This window comes from Peromyscus eremicus, chromosome 3 (assembly GCF_949786415.1).
Source record: "Peromyscus eremicus chromosome 3, PerEre_H2_v1, whole genome shotgun sequence".
Lineage (NCBI taxonomy): Eukaryota > Metazoa > Chordata > Mammalia > Rodentia > Cricetidae > Peromyscus > Peromyscus eremicus.
In genome coordinates, this window is record NC_081418.1 from 111,564,812 (window position 1) to 111,587,730 (window position 22,919).

The window sequence follows — 22,919 nt, forward strand, 5'->3', positions numbered from 1 at the left end:
AACGACCCTAAGAGGCCCAGTCCCAGAGGTCATCAACATGGGACACTTTGCAGAGAGTTGTTATCTACTGTATCCTAGAGATGTAGAGAAGACCCCCCCCACCACCACCACCAGCTCTGAAGCAGAGGTGATGAGGTGGTTAATGCCCTGGAGACAGGGCTCCATTGCCCACATTCTGGAACCACGCACCAGTGAGAACGTCAGAGCTGGGGAGACGGCTCAGTGGGGAGAGCTCTTGCCATGTAAACGTGAGGAGCAGAGTTCAGACCTCCAGCATCCATGTGAAAGCCAGGGTGGTGACAGACATCTATAACCCCAGTACTGGGGGGCAGAGGGGACAGGAAGGTCCCAAGGGCTTGCTGGTCAGCCATCTTGCTGAAATGGCAAACCCCAGGTTCAGTGAGAGACTACCCTGTCTCCAAACATAAGGTAGAGAGCAATAGAGGAAGATACACATCAACCCCTGGCATGCACACATGCACATGTGGGCTTGCACAATGGCATACACATATATACATCACATACACACACACACACACACACACACACACACACACACACACACACACACACATCAAAATACCAAAATGCATTTTTGGACATAGTTCCCTTGTCTAGAGGTCAGTAAGGAAGCAACTATGGACTAGCTTAGGGGCAAAGATGTCTTGTTACCCACTAGGCAGATACATTCTAATAAGTAAGTCATGGGTATATAGTTATTGCCTAACTGTTTACAAATTTTATGGCCTTTGTTTTTAAAAAGCAAAACCACAACCACAAACATGGCTGCCTGTTGGTGTCAGGTCTCACCTAAGCTGACCTGAGTGGACAGCGACGGTAAACACACAGGGACCAACACGATGGTGATAACAGCAATTGCCTGGACCTCAAAGAAACCCATCAGGGAGCGTGGATGATCTGGACAGTGGTCACTAAAGCATCTACTTGGACAAAGACAAATAGGCTAGAAAAAGCATGTTACTGCCATCACAGATTAGAAAGACATTAGGAAAAAACGGAAAGAACTCAACACTTTTTTTTTTTTCTTTAAATTTGCTAGGCATGGACTGTTTCAAAGTCTATTGCTTTTACATGAAAATCAACTGGCACTTAATCCAACTAACTTTTCTTTCTTTGTACTGAATGACTGCCCTACCAAGTACATCCAGCAAATATATTCCTGGATCCTACAAGCACTTTAGACAGGATTCCTTCCCTAGCTGCACTCAGGAAGGGGGCCAGTGAGAGCCTAAGGTAGGGAATGAATTCTGCATTTTAATCTGCAGAATAAAATGATATATTTGAAATTTTCACAGCTACTCTTCAATTTAAAATAGCTTAGAGTGAGTATTATGTGAGTATTCACTTCGGACATTATCATGTCAAATTATACAAATCCAACACGCAGGTGGTAGCTACCATTTAACTTTCAAAAGTCACTGATGAGCATTTGGTCTCTGGGGCTCTTTCACGGACCCTGTTTCTAGTCTGGTCTCCTCCTGATACTCTGGGGTAGGAGACAATTACACAAGTCACCTAAGGGCTCTGTTTCTCTGTCCAAGTGTTCGCAGATGCTGAGTTTCCAGAGCTCAGGAGAAGCATCTGGAAGGAAGCACTTGGGATGTATTCACCCGAGGAAGACGCCAGTGTGAGGTGGCACAGTCCTGCAGGGGCCCCTGTAGCTTACAGTGGTGCTTGGGGCCATTTTACAGTGGGCACTCTGGGGCTCAGAGAGGCATGGCAACTGTCCCCAGGACAGGGACATTTAACAAACCCAGATGATGTGCTTCTGATGGCTGTTCCTCATCCCAACACTGGGGAGCTGCCCAGTCAAGTCCCAGCAGTGACAAAACCTGGGTCTCATGCATGCTGAGCATGTGCTCTACAACTGAGCTCCGCCCAGTTCCACACTTCCCTTTTGGTGTATGCACTTGGGTGTGCATGTGTGTACCAGGGTATCTCCATTAATCACTTGGTAGCGTAGTTTTGAAGACAGGGTCTCTCACTAAACCTGGAGCTCACTAACTGACTCGGCTGTCTGATCCACAAGTGTCTGGGATCCTCCTGTGTCCAGTGTGCTGCACTGGGATTGCAGGCGTGGTTAGCACACCTGGTTCTTTACCAGCACCCGAGACCTCATGCTTGCGGAGTAAGCACTAACTCTCCCGCCCACACTTGTACTTCTAAAAGAAAACAAAAAGCTACCTTTTTTCTGTTTGTATGTGGTGTGTGTATGTGTGTGTGTGTGTATGTGTGTGTGTGTGTGTGCACATGTGTGCTATGCTCACTCAATTGTGTACATATGGAGGCCAGAAGTTGATGTCCAATGTCTTCCTCTATAATTCTCTACTTTTATTTCTCTATTTTTCTGTAACAGGGTCTTTCACTGAACCTGGAGACTGTTGTTGAGGCTACAATAGCTGGTCAGCAAATCTCCAGAGTCCTCCTGTCTCAGTTCCCCAGTGCTGGGGATGGGATGGCAGTAGCGAGGGGCGGGGGACGTGTTATAAGCATTACGTGCCTGGCTTTCACATGGGCGTTGAGGATCCAGGCTCAAATCCCCATCATAAACAGCAAGCGCTTTAGCTACTGAGCCATTCCCTCAGCCCCATTCGTCATCATTTCGTAAGGAATCCTGGTGTGTTTTCGACAAGGCCATCATCACTTTTGCTTAATCTTATTTTTAATTCAAGGGTGTGTCTGTGGGAATTAGAAGACATGGTTTAAAAGTCTTTCCAATGAAGCAGCGGAGGGAAGGTCCTCACAACACTCAACAGGAACATGCTTGGCCACAGCCATCCTTTGATAGGCTAACATAGCAATGAATCAGGGCAGGAAGGAAATGTCTGGCTCCACAGCAGCTCAGGGTGGTCGTTAGAATGAAAAATACCCCCATCTGAAGAAATGTACCTAACTGGCGGCGGCACTGTTTGTGGGGAGGTTAGGGAACCTGTAGAGGTAGAGCCTTGCTGGATAGAAGTGCGTCCCTGGGGGTGGCCTTTGAGAGCGATTGCCTTGTCCCTCTTCCCGTCCTCCCTGTCCCCTGTGTGCAGATGAAATGTGCTCAGCCAGCTCCTGACTCCCGCTGCCATGCCATGCCTTTCCCTGCCAGGATGGACTCCAGCTTCTCACGAACCCTAAGCAAAAAGAAACCTAGCCAGGCGTCGGTGATGCACGCCTTTAATCCCAGCACTTGGGAGGCAGAGCCAGGAGGATCTCTGAGTCCAAAGCCAGCCTGCCCTACAGAGCGAGATCCAGGACAGGTACCAAAACTACACAGAGAAACCCTGTCTCTAAAAACCAAAAAGAAAAAAAAGCAAAAAAGAAACCCTTTCTCCTCAGGTTACACTGGGTCATCGTGTTTGATCTCGGCGACTGTAAAGGACGGTCAGTTTCCCAGTTACTTCACGAAGGAAGCTGTAACTCTCATCTAGCTGCTGGGTGGTTTTATTAATATCTGTCTTGCATACTAACACAACAGTGTTGTCAGGACTATGTTCGCTCAGCTGGTCGGTGCAGGTTTGGGGTTCTATTCACCAAACTCGATCCCAAGAGTCCCTAAACCACGCTGCTATGTCTCCACTTCACCCCTGAACCTCAGGCTTCCTTAACAAGCAAGATTGGGCCACAGCCACAGAGCCCATTTTAGAAGGGCAAAGCAGCCAAGGTTTTCAAGCGACCTGCCGCGTAAGCAGGTCAATGTGCACTGGATTTGCTGATTCAAGGTGTCTCATCTGCTGTTGGCTATGGTGACAGCTTTTTTTTTTTTTTTTCCATTACTGAGGACTGAACCCAGAGCCTCACGCATACTAGGCAACTGGGTTACATCCTCAGCATTGTTTTGTTTGTTTTTTGTAAAGACATATTTTGAGACAGGGTCTCACTATGTTGTCCAGGCTGGCCTTGAACTTGAAATCCTTCTGCCTCAGCTGCCTGAGTAGTTGGGACTACAGGTCTGGGGCTGCTTCCTGAGAAGGCAATGCTGCCACATAAGCAACGGAAGGGCAAAGATGGACAATAGGTTTCAAACAAGAGACGTTCTTCCCGAGAGCTCATGTGCAACATATCTTCATTATATCTCTCACCTTACCAGTATCAGAGATCTCGTCCTCTATACAGAATACTATAACACTAACAGTAATCAGAGCCCTCTGCCTGCTGACCAGGGTGCTCTGGGATGGCAGTGACCCAGATGATCAAAGGCAATACTGGGAGGCATTTATGTGTTGCTATAAATAAGTGGGTGAACCTCCCATAATGTACAAGACATAATGTCCCACAATACAGAAGCTTCTGGTTCAAAATCTGCAGTGCAGAAAGCAGCTCTGGTGTAGACATGGAAGAGTCTCGGAGAATTTAACATTTAGTCACACTACCAAGACTCATTACTATGTCTTTTGGATGATCATTCTAGGCAAAGCCCTTGTCCGGTGAGGTGTATGTTCTACAGAGGGCACCTCTGCTTTTGGAATTCCCCCATCCCCAACCCCAGGCTCCTGGAGGCAAAGGAACAAAGTTTGGACCTGCTTCATTTTCCCGAAAGAGAAGAGATGGGAAAGAAAGCGGACAAGGGACTGTACATTGTAGCCATTCCCAGAAGACCATAGATGTGGGCCATCATACAACCTAGCATCAGGTCTGTACTCCAGCTCGCTGGAGTCTACAGGACCCTCCTCGCAACACAGTGCTCGATCTGAGAACACAGCAATGGAGAGAGAATTGCTCCAGGGGATCAGAGTCTAGATTTTGAATTGTTCTATCCAAGACTGCCTTCTACTTAACAGTTACAATATAATCACAGCCTCCTTTTATTGAGCATGTATTAGCTCTGATTCACAAAGCAATTCTGCCAGATTAGTATCATAACCCACACTTACAAACACTCAGGAAACAGAGATTCTGCATATTCGTTTTGAAGTAGCAGATCTGGATTCCTCGTCTGCTGCTTCTAATGCCACCGCCTTCCTGACTTTCTCCTCGGACTATGCTACCTCTCAACAGAGACTGAGGCACCACTGTCAGCATGGCGACCCACAGAGCAGGTCTTATGGCAAATCCCTCTCTCCTCCTCCTCCTCCTCCTCCTCCTCCTCCTCCTCCTCCTCCTCCTCCTCCTCTTCCTCTTCCTCCTCCTTCTCCTCCATTACCTGCTCTCCTAGGGTCCACCCTCTGCTCTTGCCCATTCTCTGTCCATTGCCACACTGGGGGAGACACACAGGCAGGCAAGGTACAAATGCCTGGCAATGTAAGTAGCATAGCATTGGAGGAGGAACATTCTAGATCATTGCTAAGGGCTGGGCACAGGAGGAAGACAACACACACAACAAAGGCCACTGAGCGGCTGGAGCAGGAAAGTTATAGAGACTGATTACCCTCCATAATCAACAGCTCCCAGGCCAAGCCCAGTTCTGCCACCAGCCTCGCCCTCTGCTCTTCCCCTCTAGAAACAGTCTTGTACCTAGTGCTTCGCTGCCTGAAAGCATGAGCTAGTGCTAGGCAGAAGTCTCTTACACGGTGTGTCCAAAATGCACCTCATCAGCAGTAGTTAACTCCTCTGAGGAGATACAGACAGAACGGGACACAGACGAGGAGAAAGCCACCAGTATGGAGGCACCAACCAGAAACAGGGAAGAGGCTACACAAACAGCGGAGAGCCTCTTGTGTCCACCTGCAGAGAAGACACCCACCAGATTCTCCCAGCCTTCGGCTGCAGCCATGCTGGGGGCTGGCTCCTTGTGAACTGAAGTTAGTTAAGAAGCCACCGGCGGTTAAGGCAGAAGGGACCTAGGGCCTGCCAAGTCAATGAGTAACGTGAAGACGTCACAGAGCCATTTATGTTACTTAAGCCCGAATCCCAAGCTCCCTTTTTATATTACTCCTGTGTGTCTGACTTAGCAGGATAAGACAGAAGGGATCTTCAGATTCTCTTTTATAAAACTGGTGAAAACCTTTTTTCATTTGGAGAGTCAGGAGGATGCAGGGGGCCCAGCAATACTGAATCAACTGGTCTACTTAAATGGTCCCCAAGCACCAAAGCACCGTTTGCATACACAATTTTAATACGCTATTTACGAACCACATTTACTCACTAAAACAGATCCCCAAGACTCTTCACAAGAACATGCTCTTGCAGGGCGGTGGTGGCACACGCCTTTAATCCCAGCACTTGGGAGGCAGAGGCAGGTGGATCTCTGTGAGCTCAAGGCCAGCCTGGTCTACAGAGTGAGTTCTAGGACAGGCTCCAAAGCTACACAGAGAAACTCTGCCTTGAAAAAAAAAAAAAAAACTCTCTTCACTGACGTCTCAAATGTCTGAAATCATGTTGTCCTCTGTTTCTTTCTGAGATACCATGTGCCGGTAGCTGAAGAAATTACATGTCTTCTGCAAGTGGAAGTCATGTTCCATCTCCACTTTGCAGATAAGATCACTAAGGCTGGGCTGGTACAGGAACTCACTAAACGACACACCACTGGCAGTGGCAGAGCTGAGACTTGAGCCACAGCTGGCTGACATCCTGAGTCAGTGGTGACCCTTGAAGGAACCCTACTACCACACCTTGCAATCCTCAACTTGATGAAAACTCTCCATGAAGGTGCACCTGTAAAGACATGGCCACTGCATGTGGGGCTTGGAGTCAGTTCCTACCGAAACAATTTCCCCATGGCCATGGCACTACTCCCCAGCCATCTAGACACTCGGTGAGGCTTCTCACAAAGCAGAAGTGCCGTCAGGGTTTCCCACACTCTCCCTGCACCTTGGTGACCTGAGGGGTGATCAACCCACAAGCAGCGGCACCTGGGGGCTTGTTAGAGGCAGGCACAGTCTAGGTCCCAGACATGCTAAGTCCCTGGGGTTTCCAATACTTCTTCTAGTCACGCTGGTCCTGCATTTTCTGAATAAATCATCACAAGAAATGCAAACACCTTGTACAGTGAGTAGCAGCATCATGAGCAAAATGTAAAAGCCACTGTTCTTATAGAGCCCTCATCACTACCCAAAGATATCACTAAGGCAACAGGATCAATGATTATGAAGGATGGTCCTGTCCGGGGGCTTAGATGTGGGGTTCTAAATAGGGTTCTCTATATTCTCTACAGTGTGTGTGTGTGTGTGTGTGTGTGTGTGTGTGTGTGTGTGAGAGAGAGAGAGAGAGAGAGAGAGAGAGAGAGAGAGAGAGAGAGAGAGAGAGAGAGAGAGACGCATGAGATGAGTATGAGCTCAAATGTGAGATGGTTATGTGTTGGTCTTTGCCTTCCACTCTGAGGCTAGCTGGCCCGGAAGTGCCTGGAGATTCTCCTGTCTCTGCCTGCTGCCTATCTCCCTGTGGGAATGCTGGGATCACAGAGGCATGCTCTTATGGCTGGCGTGAAGTGAGTCCTGGAGATTCAAACTCAGGGCCTCATGCTTGCACAGCAATTGTTTTACCCAATGAATTATCTCCCTAGCTCTCTTTGCAAAGTTTAATGCAAGGAGTCCTTGGCTTAAAACTTCCATGAAAGCAGCCCTCAGTTTCCCCATCTTTAAAGTTAAATGGCTGAAATTAAGAGATTACCTCTAAGCCGGGCGGTGGTGGCTCACGCCTTTAATCCCAGCACTCGGGAGGCAGAGCCAGGTGGATCTTTGTGAGTTTGAGGCCAGCCTAGACTACCAAGTGAGTTCCAGGAAAGGCGCAAAACTACACAGAGAAACTCTGTCTCAAAAAAAAAAAAAAAAAAGAGAGAGAGAGATTACCTCTAAATCCATGCCACTGCATGAGAGTCCTATTCCCAGGAAAGCAGTGGTCAGGGGCTCACAATCTCCAGGTGGTCACCCTGTGCTCTATTCCAATCCTGCTTCTCTCCTGCACTGCTATGTGACCTGAGGCAGGGCACTTCTCTGGACCTCAATGTTTTCATCTGTAACATGTTACTGAGACATTGATTGTAATGTCATGAGGACTTTGTACTTGAGTTTATACAGCATTTGGGCCACTGTCTAACACACAGGAGTACTATGTATGTCATATTAACAGGCTAAGATGGGGAAAGACAATTTACAGCTTTATATAGTACGACATCTCCAATTATATGCCCAGTGCACATACACTTTGTGAAAAACATGAATGATGACAATATTCTACGTCCTACAGGAGATGATTTCATTTTAGCCAAGAGAACAAATTTGAAGGGGAAAAGCTTCAAAGCCGGGGATGTGTCTGCCGACATTCACCCTTCCCGAGCAATTTACATCAACATCGGGCTCAGCTGTCAGAGGGAAAACACACACAGGCCCAGGACCGTGATTAAGTACGCCCCTCATACATCATTCACTCCATTAAAGATGAATTCATTTTAATCACTTTTAGATAGATCTGTGGCTTGCGGCTACACCAGTTTCCTGTGTGAGAGTCACATATAAAAGGGGCTGAGCTTGTTGTTGGCAGCGATGCATCTGCTGAAGCTGTCCGCATAACCCCAGCATTCTTTCTACATGTTTATCTGGCTTTGATTTCCCTCACCTCCAAATGTTGTCACTCCTGTTCTACAGCAGCCATGGGGCTCTTTTCATCTCAACTTACGATTAATCCTTTGGAGTCAGAAGTTAGGTGGAGAGGGACAACACAAGTTCACAGACCCTGCCAAGACCGACTGACTCCAGAGACACCATCATGCAGCATCGATATTCTTGCCTGCTGCCTCGGGTTTAAGAACAAGTCAATAGCATCTATAATATGAAAAGCGGGAAGATAGCTTTTTTTAAACAGTCACTACCAGCCAAGGGTGAGTAACTTTTCAAAGTGAGGATGCTGATATTTAAGGCCCTGGGCCATTCTGTAAGAAGTATCCACTTGTCCACATGTGGCGAGTTCATGCATCCCCTGGGGAAGAGCATTGACTGCCAGACAGATCAATACTGAAACCGTCCACAAAAATAAAACCCTCAGCCACTCAGAGTCTGTGGAGCTGTAAGGGCAAGAGTGGGAGAGGAGGAGGGTCAATGCCTGTCCCTCTCTTCCTGTGTCCTCTGCTGACCTCATCCATGCAAGCCACTTAATGAAGAGAGATTATGTGGAGGTCTCCTTTTGCAAGCCTGGCCCCACCTCCGGGTGTCAGATTTGGGGTTATGGACCACACCACGAGCAGGCATCAGGATGCATCACACACTACAAGGTAGGTCCCTTAGGATTTCATACTTCTGAAGTCTCACTCAAGCCCCTGAAGCATGTGGCATGTGAGGTGGCCCACTAAGAGGGAAGGACACACTGTGGCCATGGCTTCACTCTCACCTATCAGTGACTCACTTCTATATGTTCAGTTCATAGAATCAAGGCATATACAGGTGACATTCCAGCTCAGAAACAAGGGGTATCTGCAACAGGTTCATGATCTTCTATACCCAGAGGTCTTACTGAGTGGTCCTGGGCAGGGTAGAAACTAACATTTTAACAGCACATGCTGGGGATTATGAGACAGAGAAACAGAGGAGAGAAAGAGAGAGAGAGAGAGAGAGAGAGAGAGAGAGAGAGAGAGAGAGAGAGAGCGCACTACACCTCAGACACACAAATCTGGTGGAGTTGGTGGTAGATGGTCCACTTTTGTGATCAGAACAGAAGTTCAGGGCTGAAGAGATGGCTCAGCAGTTAAGTATACTGGCTGCTCTCCCAGAGGACCTGGGTTCAAGTCCCAGCAACCACATTACAGCTTACAACTGTCTTTAACTCCAGCACTAGGGGATTTGATAACCTCTTCTAGTCCCTGTGGGCACCAGACATGCATGCACTTTATAGACATACATGTATTAAGTAATAATAATAACTTAATAATAGTAGCAGTAATAACAACAACAACAAAGTCCACAAATATGAAGTGCCTGCTATGTACCAGGCACTCCCTTTGGTCGCAGACCTGAAGACATTAGCATCTCACCATCAAGAGTGAGAGACAAAAGATAAACCAGCCATAGTAGAATGCTTGCCTAGAAAGAAATGCTGTAGAGTCACAGAAGCTGTAAGCACCGAGACTGAGGAGCACTGTGGTAGCCGGGCCCTCCAGGCAGACCAGGAGTCATCCTGCTTCACAAACAGCAGGAGCTCATGAGACAAAGTTCACTAGCAGTGAAGTCCCTACCAAGACAAGCATCAGAAGTCTGCTGTTACTGGGAGGTGGGGGAACAAATGCAAGTACTTTGGAACTGGAGAAGGTAATGGCCAGGACAAAAGGAGAGTTTTGAGCTTAAAACGGAAAAACATAAACTGGTACCATAACCTGTAAGTTTAAGGTTTTCCTTAAAAACAAAACAAAAACAAAAACAAGTAATTTTTTTTTCCTGCAAATATGGCTCATGTCTAAAGCCAGATGTGGTGGCACCTGCCTGAAATTCCAGCACTCCAGAGGGTTAGGCAGGAGGATCAAGAGTTCTAGGCTAGCCTGGGCTACAGGGTAAGATCTTACCTTGAAAAACAAAATGAAACACAACCTATTATGGCTGATACTAAAATACCACCCAACACACCTCACCACTGAGAGCCTCTTTGGTAGAAGTACGGGTAGAGATCCAGAACTTCGCTTCATCTGGATCACACGGGCCTCTGCAGAAGCAGCTTCAGGTAATGAGAGAGATAAGTCAACTCTGCTGCATGGTAAGAAAGGCCGGAAGGGCCAGATCAGGTGTATGCTCAGAAGGGTCACCTCTCAGACAGGGCATTGGAAGGAGGAGACTGGGAACCAGCAGACACCTCAGCAAGCCACTCTGCTCTGGAGCTACAGATGACCAGGGCCAGCAGAAAGAGAGGGGCTCGTGGGGAGGAGGGGATGTCTTAGACTTTAGTTTGCTAAGGGTGACTAAGACTACAGAAGTATAGATATGGATGGAGCAGGGTACTTAGAAAAGAAGATTCGAGGATCAGACGGAAATGACAACTTTGAAACGCTGGTAGTAGGGTAGGGGGATGAAGCAACGGCAGGGGGCAGAAGAGGAAGATGCTGGGGAGAAATCAGCTCCATCTTGGAGTAATCAGGAGAGCATCCAGACTGCGGACCTCCTGGCTCTTGGCTGTGTGTGTCCAGACTTGAGAAGAGAATTGAGGGTTACAGACAGACATGGGAAGAAGTGCAACAAGCCACTGCAGGACAGTACAGCTGCTATGGGAATCATACAACGCCACTATGAACACCATGCCAGGTCTAGAAGCTGAGAATGAGCTCTGCCCTCAGAGGCTCACATTCTAGAAAGCGAGCAGCCAAGGGTGAAGATTCTAAAGACAAAATGTAACGCATCAGGGACTCAGGGTGCACATGTGGGGGCATGTGTGCCCTTCCACATCAGGGGCCAGGGAGGTCTCACCTGGAAGGTGACATAGGAGCCGAAACTGGAAGGATTCAGAGAGCAGACTTGGGAAGGCAGTCCAGACAGTGACAGAGACAGCAGCAGCAGCAGCAGGGGCAAAGGCCCATGTTGTTTGTTTTTTGCTCTTTTGGGGGGCCTGACACCCAGCTCCCAAATAAATCACACACAGAGTCTAATTCTTACTTATGAATGCCGGCCTTAGCTTGGCTTGTTTCTAGACAGGTTTACTTAATCTAAACTATCCCATCTATTTATTTTTATTTTTATTTTTATTTTTACTTTTTTGCCTCTGGGCTTTTCCCATCTCTTCTATAAATCTTACTCTTACTCCGTGGCTTGCTGTGTAGCTGGGTGGCTGGCCCCTGGAGTCCTCCTCCTCTGGCTCTTTCCTTTTCAATTCCCTTTTCCAAGATTTTTCCTTCTATTTATACTCTCTGCCTGCCAGCCCCACCTATCCTTTCTCCTGCCTCAATATTGGCCGTTCAGCTTTTTATTAGACCATACAGTGTGTTAGACAGGTACAGTAACACAGCTTTAAAGAGTTAAACAAATGCAACATAAACAAAAGTAATACACCTTAAGGTAACATTCTACTACAGGCCCATGCTTGGGACATTAGGGAAAGAACAAGGAGGCCAATGGGCTGCAGGGCAGCGGCAAGAGGAGCAGGGCAGTAAGAGGTGCTCAGTGGGAGCTGAAGAGTATAGTCTCCCCATTATTCTTCAGTTTCTATGCTGGGCAAGTATGGTGACAGATGACTCCACAACTTGGGGGCTGAGAAACTGGAAGGATAGAGATGGCATTAACTGTTAACTGCTCATATCTAAGCTCAGAACACATTGGTGGACAGCTGTGAGGACAGCTGAAAAGGCGGCGGCACAGGGTGCATGGGAAGTAGAGACAGGTTGCAGGATCTGCCTGTGGTGTTCTGTCATCTCCTGCTTCAGCGGGAGCTGCAAACCTGCCTTGTGCCTGGGTGGCAGCCCTGTGCAGGACAGGCCCAAGGGCTGGGTCCTGTGAGAAACAGAAGGAAGGAGGTCACCACACAATGACCAGGAAACATGCACAGACACTAATGGGAGTAAAGGCAAGGAATGAGGGGACAGAGAGTTTAAATACCCAGTGAAGGGGAAGAAGTCTCTTCATCCAGTGTCCTGACCCACATACATACATTCTTAGAGCCACATAGCCCACTGATTTTCAACCAAGTAAGGATTTTTATAGTTGACTACTGTAAATGCAAATAACGTCTGAAGGGTTCTCCAATTTGCCTACCAGGGAAATGATGGAGGATGCTGGTTTCCTCTTGCTGAACTCATATCAGCTGTTCTGCAGACAGTGATGCATGTGGAGGTCAGGGGTCAACCTCAGGTGTCTTTCCTCAGTAATGCTGTCTGCCTTGGTCTTTTCCAGACAGGATCTCTCACTAGGCTGGAGCATTCGCCAAGACAAGACAGACTGGCTGGCCAGTGGTGTCACTGATCCACCTGTCTCCGCCTCCTCAGTGCTAAGACCATACGTACTGAATGAGTACTTAGGAGTACCGCACCACTGCGCCTGGCTTTTGACTTGGGTCCTAGAAAGAGGCAGGGGAATGCAGGTCCTCCTGTGTACACAGCTATCTGCCAACCCAGCTAGCTCCTCTGCCTCATCACTCGGCGCTTATTAAGCTGTTACTCCAAGCCAGGCACCTGCTCAGTACTTTACATCCATAGCTCACAACAGCCCTGTGCGACAAATGCCACAGTTGTGCTCACTCAACCATGGAGTGCAGCTGGGTGAGCCTGGACACGATGATCGCGGGACTTCCTAAGAGGGAGGTGCCGAAAGGAAGCTCCGGGTGGCAGGGGGCCTTTGGATGCTGTGGGTCTCTGGACTGAGGGAAGGCTGGGCTTCCTGCAAAGCTCTCGCGAGAACCTCACCACTCCATGCAATGTTGCTTCTCTGGGGGAAAGTTCCACGTTAACTTCTAGAACTTGAGATGTTCACAACCCTGAGTGTGCCTGGGGGTGGGTAGAGCCTCTGTAAATACACAGATTCTCAGAGAAGTAAAATAGAGTTCAATAAAAATTATGAGATGATGGATCAGGCACAATGCTGAAACTAGTTATAATTTCTAAATGAATACGGCGTCTCTATGAAAGGTTTAGACACTACAGAAATAACACATTTCATGTATTGACTTTTTAGAGGGGAGAAAAGTGCAAATCAATATAAGAAAGATATAGTTTGTGCTTTTATTAGAGCTACCTATTCTTAAGGCTATTCTCCCTCTGCCCCAGGGTTAGGAATTGACCCCAGGGCCTGGTTCATGATGCATACCTGCCCTACCACTGAGCTACACCACCAGCCTGCATATTCTTATGTTCAAAGACATTAGATGTTTTCGGAAAGCACATTTGGGCACACAGCATTGACACCTTAGCATAGTCCTAAAATGTGCCATTCTAAGTAGACTAAATCTGCTGAAAGTGGAGTTCTCTCCATCCTGTTTCTACGGGTCAGCAGGTCTGCGGTTTGGACCACAGGCCGGAGTGTGATAAAACAGATGCCAGGTAACAACTGCACAGCAAGAGGACACCTTTGAAAACAAAGACGTGGCTTCACTTTGCTAATGACCGCTAAACCCCAAGGCCACTTCTGTTATGACAGTCAAATGCTGGAGTCTCAGAATGAAAGTGAAAATGTTTTGCAAATGAGACTCACCCCATTTCCCCCACCCCCAGCTTCTCTAGGTCCCAGGAAAGCAAACGGGCTCTAGGTGTCAGTTCTTAGAGGTAGGTGCTAATCCACCAGGAAAAGGACTGTCTTCACTTAAAACAGGAGTATCAGTTTTAAAAAACTTACAGGCATTTGGTGCTAAGTTGAAAAAAAAAAAAAAAAGACATCAGTGTAGCCCGTAAGACTAAGTCTCTCCGGAAACTGTCACATACATTTCCTCCTAACTCTTAACATTTCCTCCTAACTCTTAAACCACAGTAGACACAGTTTTTATCAAAACTTCCCAAGCACTTTTGGAACGAACTTAAGTTGTCATGACCCACACAGGCGACAGGTATCAAGATGACAGGCTATCCACGCATCTATACATGCACCAAAAGTAGGCGTTCTACTACCACTCAGGCACAGATCTAGGTGCAGGATTCTGCCTACATCCAAAGCCAGCCCCTGCTCTGCGAATCTCGCTCAGGGAAAACAAGGGAGGGCCAGGGAACAAACTGAAAATAAGTTCACACTGGAGGAACGCGGTGGCATTGAGCATTGTGAAGAAAAACAAGGCAGGATGGAGACCCGGGGTGGTGCGAAAAGTTTCTATTTTAGACAGGGATTCCGCTGAGGCCTCTCGGGGGCGAGGGCACCTGAGCTGTCCCCACAAAGCAGTCCTGGATCACAGAAGCCCCAGCTCACTCCAGACCCCCTGCCTGGGCCAGAGGCGCAGGTGCCCGCAGCGAGGTCCCAGCCCGGCCCGCACGCTTCCCCGCCGCTGGCCGGACTTCTCTGACTGCTGTCGCTGCGAAGGTCGCAGCAGCAAGCTCAGCGCCCCGGGGGACACGCCGGGGACAGCCTCTCCCGGCCTGCCGCAACTCCCGGTCGGGCTGGCTGGACGCTATCCGGGAACGCGCGGAACTCTGGCTGCGCCCGCGGGAGAACCCTAGGCAGCGGCGCGCGTGGGGCGAGGACGCGGCCGAGACAAAGCGGCGGGGCGCGGCCCTCACCTGTCCAGCCAGAAGGTCCAGGGCGAGTGCAGCGGGACGCCGCTCGGCTCGGGCCGCAGCGCCGACAGCGGCAGGCCGAGAGGTTCGCCAGCCCCGGGGGGCGCGGCGGCCGGGGGCAGCGCCATGTTCTCCGCCGGCCAGGCCGCGGACGCGCGGACCCGAGCGCCTTAGTAGTCTCCCGGCGCCAGCCCCGCCCCGCCCCGCGCCCCGCCCCGGCCGGCCTCGGCCCTGCCCCAGCCCAACAAAGGCCGGCCAGCCCGCCGGCCTGCGCCCGGAGCAGGGGACCCGAGGGAGAAGGGCAGAAGAACAGTCACCCGGCTGGCCCTGCAGCGGAGGCCAAGGACAGATGGAAGGTCCGGCCAATGGATCAGTGTGGATGGAGTCTCAGAGTCCAACAGTGCGAGGGAGGAAGGAGAGATGGATTGACATACCAGCAATCTGAAGGCTGGATGGATGGGAAGGCTGGCAGATGGCTGGAGGAGGGACGCAGGGATGGAAGGGCAGATGGAAGCACAGTTGGATGTGACAGATAGATGGAGAGAGGACCAATGGCCGAACAGATAAAGAGACTCCAGTGTCTGAGGGTGCAGAAACAAGGTATTTGACAGAGATGGAATCTGGCAACACTGAGGCCATGGAGTATTGAAGCTTTGTATGCCTGGTGGTGAGAACAAAGTTGCCTAACTCAGTGTATTTAAGGGACCAGGGCTAGCTTCCTTCCCTCTCTGGATGTGCCCACAGAATGCCCAGCTTCCAAGAGACTCCTCAGAGTCGGCCAAAGTTCTCCTCCAGGTCTGCCTTCAAGCATGGCCGAGGAGGGGAGAGGAAGCCGCAATTCTGTACACACAGCCTACATGTGTGAAAATCCAGGAAGTCACTGTAGCCATGAGACTCCTCAGCTCATAACAAGAGGAACCCTCCAGCAAGGTTCCTCCTCAGCCTCTGTTACTCTCTTCATGAGAAAGGCAGAGGCCTGGAGGCATGCTGGGAGCCCTGGACACCCTCTTTAACCCAAATTTTGAGATAGTACCTTTCTGGCCTCCAACAGCTGGGAACATGGAGTTTTTTCTACCTGACAGCATTCATTTTGCTTTCTGCTTGAGGGAGAAGAGCTGGGAACACAAAGGGATAAGGGCTTTGTAGGTTCGTGACAGGTTGTCCTGAACCCAGGACCGCTGTCTTCCCCACAGACTAGCCAAGGTAAGATAAAATGACAACAATGTGTGTGCTCTGTGATCCCTTCTTGAAATGTAACTTCCACATAGCCCAAGATTCTGGAAATGTGACTGTTTGATCGAGTCTTCCATCACGGAGGTACTAGGAGCCACCTGATCAGATGCATTTGTTGTTCAATCTTTCTTTAACCTTTCAAAAAAGCACATATATGGTACTGTTCGAGCCTTTCTGAGAGCTTGTGTACCCCTTAAATAACGTGATATGGAAGGTTGTTGTAGAATACTATTTTAATGTGTGTTACTTTTGTTTATGTTGCATTTGTTTAACTCTGTGAAGCTGTGTTACTGTGCCTGTCTAGAACGCCTGATGGTCTAATAAAGAACTGAACGGCCAACAGAAAGGCAGGAGAAAGCATAGGCAGGTCTGGCAGGCAGAGAGAATATATAGAAGGAGAAATCTTGGAGAAGGGAGAAATCAAGGAGCCAGAGAAAGAGGAGGACATCAGGGCCAGCTGCCCAGCTACATTCACAGCAAGCCACGGAGTAAGAGTAAGATTTACAGAAGTAAGAGAACGGGAAAAGCTCGGAGGCAAAAGATAGACGGGATAATTTAAGGAAAGCTGGCTAGAAACTAAACCAAGCTAAGGCCAGGCATTCATAATTAAGAATAAGCCTCCAAGTATGATTTATTTGGGAGCTGAGTGGCAGGCCCCCTCAAAAAGAGCAAGAAGAAATACAGAAGGTACTACCTCCACCTATCTTACAGATACAGGACAGAGTAGGTAGGTTAACCCCAAAGTCACATGACTAGCACATGGCAAAGCTGGGATTTGAACAAGTGTGTTGAGACTCTAGAGTTCAGGGTTTCCACTGCCAGGCTCTCCTGCCCATTGAAGTGAAAAATAAAGGTCCAGAGAGTAAAAGTAAGTCATAGCGGAATAGAGGAGAGGTCTTTCTCCTAGAGGAAACTGCTGCTAACGTCTTCTAGAAAAATGCACATCTGTGCATACAAACATACATTTTAATTTATAAACTGTATCTCCCAATCTTTTTATAGAAGAAACAGATGCATTTAATATCAACACTGCACTTCCTTTCTTATTTAACATTGTGTCTCTGAACATTTTTCCATATCAAAACAAATCTACTCCCCCCCCAAGGATGTCAACAGGGCTCACTGTAAAGACATAGCTCCCAACAGTATGTACTTTCTAGCCATTTTCTTTTATAAGGAAGTCCACCACGGGCATCTTCATAATTACATCCTCATCTGTACAGGCTTACTTCAGGATGTTTGGGGGATGAGAACAGCTGCCTGCATTTAAAAAGCTGATACATGTTGCCAAGTTGTACAAGATAAGCACATATCCATGTATGTGAGTTATAAATAGCTCCCAACTCTGAGGACTCAGACTTACTGACATTTATCCGCCTGAATTTCTAAGGCATCAGTAGAAAGGATGGCTGCTTTCTAATGATCGCAACTAGCCAAACTGTCACGGTTTGATTGTCCTCACACTGTGACAATCACTCAGCCAGAAAGGTCTAGTTTTAAATTTCTATCTGCAGTTCCTATAAAATAGAAAGCCACATAAAAAAATCCCTTCTAGGATTTAGGATCGGAAGAAGCCTGAAAGTTTTTCTGCATTCTATATCACTCTTTTGCTTTAGCTTCTAAGGTGCTCAAAATTACATTGGTCTCAAGATTATAACACGGCTATTAGTCAATGAAGGACGGCCTCTATTTTAGTATTTATTTCTACTTATATTTTAATGGCTTACTGCATCTTATGCTGTGAAGGCCTGAAACCTAGTTGGGGAGTTGGTGATACCTAAGGAGTAAAATATCAATGACCTTAAGTTAATAAAGAATTCAGGCAACATGACTAAGGCAAGGAGAGGCAACAGCGAGCACTTCCGTCCCCTTCCCAACGAACACATGTTGATTCTCATTATGCTTCAAAATTATACTTCACTGAAAACAAATTAGGAGCATTTCACTTGTATTCCTTACTTCATAAGTAGATGGCAGGAGCCAGAACCTCTGGGTAGACGGGGCACTTAGTGTTCCCCTAAACACGCACACGGCTAGAGGAAAGAGGCAACCCAAGGCCTGGAGAGGTGAGCTGACTTACCTGAGGCCTCTGCTCTAGGACATTACAAGGTGGAACTAGGAGGTGGGTCGCTGGAGGTCCAGGCCAAGGTGCTCTCTCATTGCATAACACACAGTGCAGATGCCTTGGAGTGGCAGGAGGGAGGAGAAGGTGACCCCACAGCCCCTAGCAACAAAAACAACAGAAAGGACTTGAGGCACTCATAAATAATTAAGCAATTAGCTGCAGCAGTGACTCCCCTCCCCTCCAGTATCCAGTCACCAAGGCAACTTGGGCAGGGTGCCTGCTGGTTGCCTGGTAACAGTGTGGTCTGTTCCCCTGACATGCTCCCTAGGCATCAAAGGATTTGAGAGCTAGGAAGAGCCTTCCGCAGGGATCAGCATTCCAACCCCTTCATTTTCCAAATGAGGAAATGGAGGCCCAGAGAAGCTGGGTAACTTGCCCAAGGTCACACAGCTACTCAGAGGCACAGCCAGGCTCCATTTCCCGTTGCTTTTCATTAGTGTACCGGGGATGCCCCAGGAGGACTACCCATGAGAGAGAGGCTCTCTCTATGGTTCCCAGAAGAACAAGAGGGTCGAAGCCAGTGAGCAAGCAAGAAAAAGACAGAGACCTTGAGTGCTCATGTGCAATTAGCAGGAGCTGGTAATCCCATCAGCCCAACTTTCATCATCACCATGGCAACATGGGTGAGGCGAGTGCTGGTTGCCTAGTAACAAGTGGTCCTCTCTCTTCCACTCATATCCGGCTCCCTGGGAGGCACAGAAACAGTAGAATGTTGGAGTTGGAAGGGAAGGAAAGGCAAGGATGCTGACTCGCTCCCATCCTTTAAACCATGAAGGATGAATGGAGAGACAGCAAGTCTATTGACATCCCCTTCATTGACAGACTCTGTCACAGAACAGGAAGGTAAACCTTCTACTCCAAAGTCAGAACGTGAGTGTAAATGTCTCTAGTGGTTTCTTTGAGAGCAGACAGCTCTACCATGTGTCTACATAATGGGAATGCTACATACAAAATTCAGCACAGAGTAGATCCTGGCAGCGCAAGTCACATGTGCCAAGATCCCATCTGTGAGCAATGGCCATCCCAAGCCACTGATCCCGCAAGCCATCATTAACCGAGAAAACGTGCACACCGCAGGGCTGTCACAAAGATGCTGCCAGTGTTCCATCCAATGCATGCTCGTGTATCTGCTGTGCAAATGCCACCATCCTAGGCTCTTGAGATCACCAGTGAAACAATATAAACAAGAGAGACCCGTGTCGCAGTGACAAGGGTGTGTGCAAATATATGGTGAGATTTGTAGTCACGTGTCAAGCATTCGTTGGATAGGTGCAGGCCCTCATTGGTAATATGCTGTTTACATTGCTGGGCTCCTCTGAGGCTTAGAAGTTTCCCGTTTACAGCTTGTGCTGCTATAAATACCCAGGTCTGCCTGTCTTCCACCTAGGAATCCCAAAGAAAAAGGATGCATGTGGCCACTAGGTGGCGGACCCCAGATTCCCTAGACACAAGGTAAAAAAGACACAAGCCTGGGGCATAGACCTGCATAGAGCCTCCAGCAAAGCCACAGTTGCTTGGTCCTAAAGCCATGGCTTTGAGGGATGGGGACGAGGGGCATGAAACTAGTCTCAGACTCCAATGGGGTGAGGGGAGACCACAGTGTACTTTAACAGCAGTTGCTTTGCCTGGGTTTGAACTAGGCTTTAACTGCAAAGCATGGACATTAAACTTGCTGGGCCCCGTATTTCTCACCCCAGAAAAAGAGATGGTAACATGAGCTCCCTTTAGCATGAGTGCCCTCTTTTATAAGCTGCACACAGTAAAAGCTCAGCCAGTGTTACAGGGTCTGTTTCTGAGCCGCAGATTAAAAGAGGGGTACAGGAAATTGCACCGGACTTGAGGAGTGCAGTCTTTTGATTGCTGAGCCTGGAAAAATGTGTCAATGAAGCCGGGGCATTCTGAACTCCATAGCCACCCATGTGCCAGCTGTGGGCCATGTCCTGTCTTCTCCACACCTTCTGAGTCGGTCTTCCTTCTTTCTCAAGGATGCCGCCTACTCCTGCTCCTCATTTCCTGAGTTTCAGCAAAGGGCATCATGGGCAGATACTCCACCCACTTCATCAGTCTTCCGACCTCCAACCCATGTCTTCTGAACAGCTGATACAGCAGCCTAGGTCCAAACCTCCAAACACTGATTCCATGACAGAGCTGTTCTCTTTCCAGTCCTCAGAACTTCTCTAGGGCTGCACGGCACCTGTGCATCTGTTCCTCTACTGACCCAGCAGTCCCTCTGCTCCTTGTAGCTTGCCCTGTCTCTTGCCTCAAGCCTCCACTCGATTGTAGAGTGCCCCCTGCTGGTTATTTGAGAGGCCATGTCGCAGGCTTCCTGAATCTACAGTGCATCTGCCAGATGGGAAGGTTGGGACCTGCCTCTTCCTGTCTCTGTCTCAGCACATTGAGCAGGTCTGCCACCTGCTGGCACACCTCCAAGATTTGGTAAGGAACTGAAAAAGGTACATGAAGCATGTTGACTGTCTTGCTCTCCCTGCCTACTCCTCCTCCTGTCCATGGACAGCATGTTCACCTCCTACAATGGGCTTTGTTTTATTCTTTCTTTGTTCAAGGCCCCAAATGGCTGCCTCTTCACAGGCTGAGGTCTGAATTCTCCAGTCTAGCATCTGAATCCTCCACACCTCCTTCCACCTTTCCAAACACAGTTGGAAGTCTATTTCTAAATGTATGCAGATATATACTCGTGTGTATATAAATAGAGGTGCATACACATACCTTTATTTACATAGTCTTGGAAATATGTAAATATATATTGAATATATTTGAAAATACCCGCAATCCAAGCAAGCTCGCCCCTATTCCTTTGGTGTATCTAAGCTTAGCCTTAATATGAACTCATGGAGACAGGCCTGACCTCTCCCCATTCCTGCATCCCAGTTCTCAGCATCTGCCTGGCTCATGGGAGAATCAGATCTACTGATCCTGTTTGCCCACTCTACACTTGGTTCCCACAATGTGGCGCTTACATTTCCTCTGTACTACCAGAGACTTTTCCTTTCTGCCATTCACAATCTAACTGCCCTCTGACGGTCAGGGAAAGTTCCATTGTGTGAGATACGGAGAAATGCAGAGCCCTGCCAAGCAGGGACACGAAGTATCCAACTTAGGAACACTTACTCTGGCAAGAGGGATGCTGAGAATTAACTCTGTTTTGGTTGTTGCTGTAGAAATAATGGTCATGTGCCTAGCCTTAGGAACTCCAAGCAAGGAAGGGACCTGTGCTGTGACTTCATGGTGCTCTGTCCCTGTTCCCGTAGGCAGTTCTGGCTAGGGCCAGTCATGCATAAGGTTGGTGGATGGGATAGAAGTGTTCTCCTTTGCCCTGCTGGGGGAGTTGACAAAAGCTGCATAGCATGAACAACCTTATTTGCCTAGGATAGACCTAGTGTGAGCACTAGGCATGTCCTAGTATCCTGCCCTGGAAAACCTGACGAACTGGAGTGGCTGGTCAGTTAGAAGTAGACCTGTAGGTCAGTTAGCCGAAGCCCCTGAGGTGAGAGCTTGCCTCTGAAGACCTCAAAAAAAAAAAATACTATAAAGTACTATTTATGGTGTGGGTACTTGACAAATGTCTGGAGAGTGACCCCTGCAAGAAGAAGATGCCTTCATCAAAGCACCTGTCGAAATACTCTGTTAAATCGTGTCTTCTTTTTTCCCCTTGGTGTGGTGGGGTGGCACGTGTGTCTTATGTGAGTGTGCATATGTTAATGTGCGTGTGTAAGTATAGGCCACAGGTCCACATGTACAGCCCTCAGTCCAGTCCAGATTTTTGAGACAGGGTCTCTCACTGGAGCTGGTCTCACTGATTCAGCTGTGTTGGGAGGCCAGTGAGATCCAGGCACCCTCTGCCTCTGCCTCTTCAGAGGTGGGAGCGCACCTCCGTGCCCAGATGTTTATGTAGATGCTGAGGATTCAGAACACTTGTGCTTGTGTGGACAAGCACTTAATGGACCTGTCATCTCTCCAGACCAGTCATCTCCTGTTGTAGAACAGTATTTGAAGGGGTGTTACTTTTGTTTATGTTGCATTTGTTTAACTCTGTGAAGCTGTGTTACTGTGCCTGTCTAAAATACCTGTTGATCTAATAAAGAACTGAACAATCAATGGCAAGGCAGGAGAAAGGATAGGTGGGGCTGGCAGGCAGAGTGAATACATAGAAGGAGAAATCTGGGAGGAAAAAAAGAGAAGTAGTCAGAGGAGGAGGAGGACTCTAGGGACCAGCCACTCAGCTACACAGCAAACCACATAATAACAGTAAGATTTACAGAAGTAAGAGAACGAGAAAAGCCCAGAGGCAAAAGGCAGACAGGATAATATAAGTTAAGAAAAGCTAGCTAGAAACTAAGCCAAGCTAAGGCCAGGCATTAAAGTTAAGAATAAGCCTCTGTGTGTGATTTATTTGGGAGCTGGGTGGCACCCTCCTCCCCAAAGAGTAAAAAACAAACAACAACAATTTACTTCTGAAGAGTTGAGTACACTAAAGCTTGAGAATTCATCATCAACTGATGATCA

General features: G+C 48.2%; 1 protein-coding gene across 3 annotated transcripts in view; it reads right to left on the minus strand.

The window, feature by feature from the left end:
- The window catches only part of Eif4e3 (eukaryotic translation initiation factor 4E family member 3), a 70,327-nt gene that overhangs the window by 26,831 nt on the left and 20,577 nt on the right, over positions 1 to 22,919 (minus strand). Inside the window, exons 1-2 of one of the 3 annotated variants that reach the window (XM_059258280.1) lie at positions 18,943 to 19,168; positions 18,351 to 18,494 (exon numbers count right to left, since the gene is read on the minus strand). Coding sequence is in view for 1 of the 3 variants with exons in the window: in XM_059258282.1 (XP_059114265.1) it covers positions 15,041 to 15,165 (125 nt within the window). In the remaining 2 variants the exon portion in view is untranslated. Of the gene's footprint in view, positions 1 to 15,040; positions 15,166 to 18,350; positions 18,495 to 18,942; positions 19,169 to 22,919 lie in introns of those variants that run through there. The other 2 variants (XM_059258281.1, XM_059258282.1) reach the window with 2 other exon arrangements.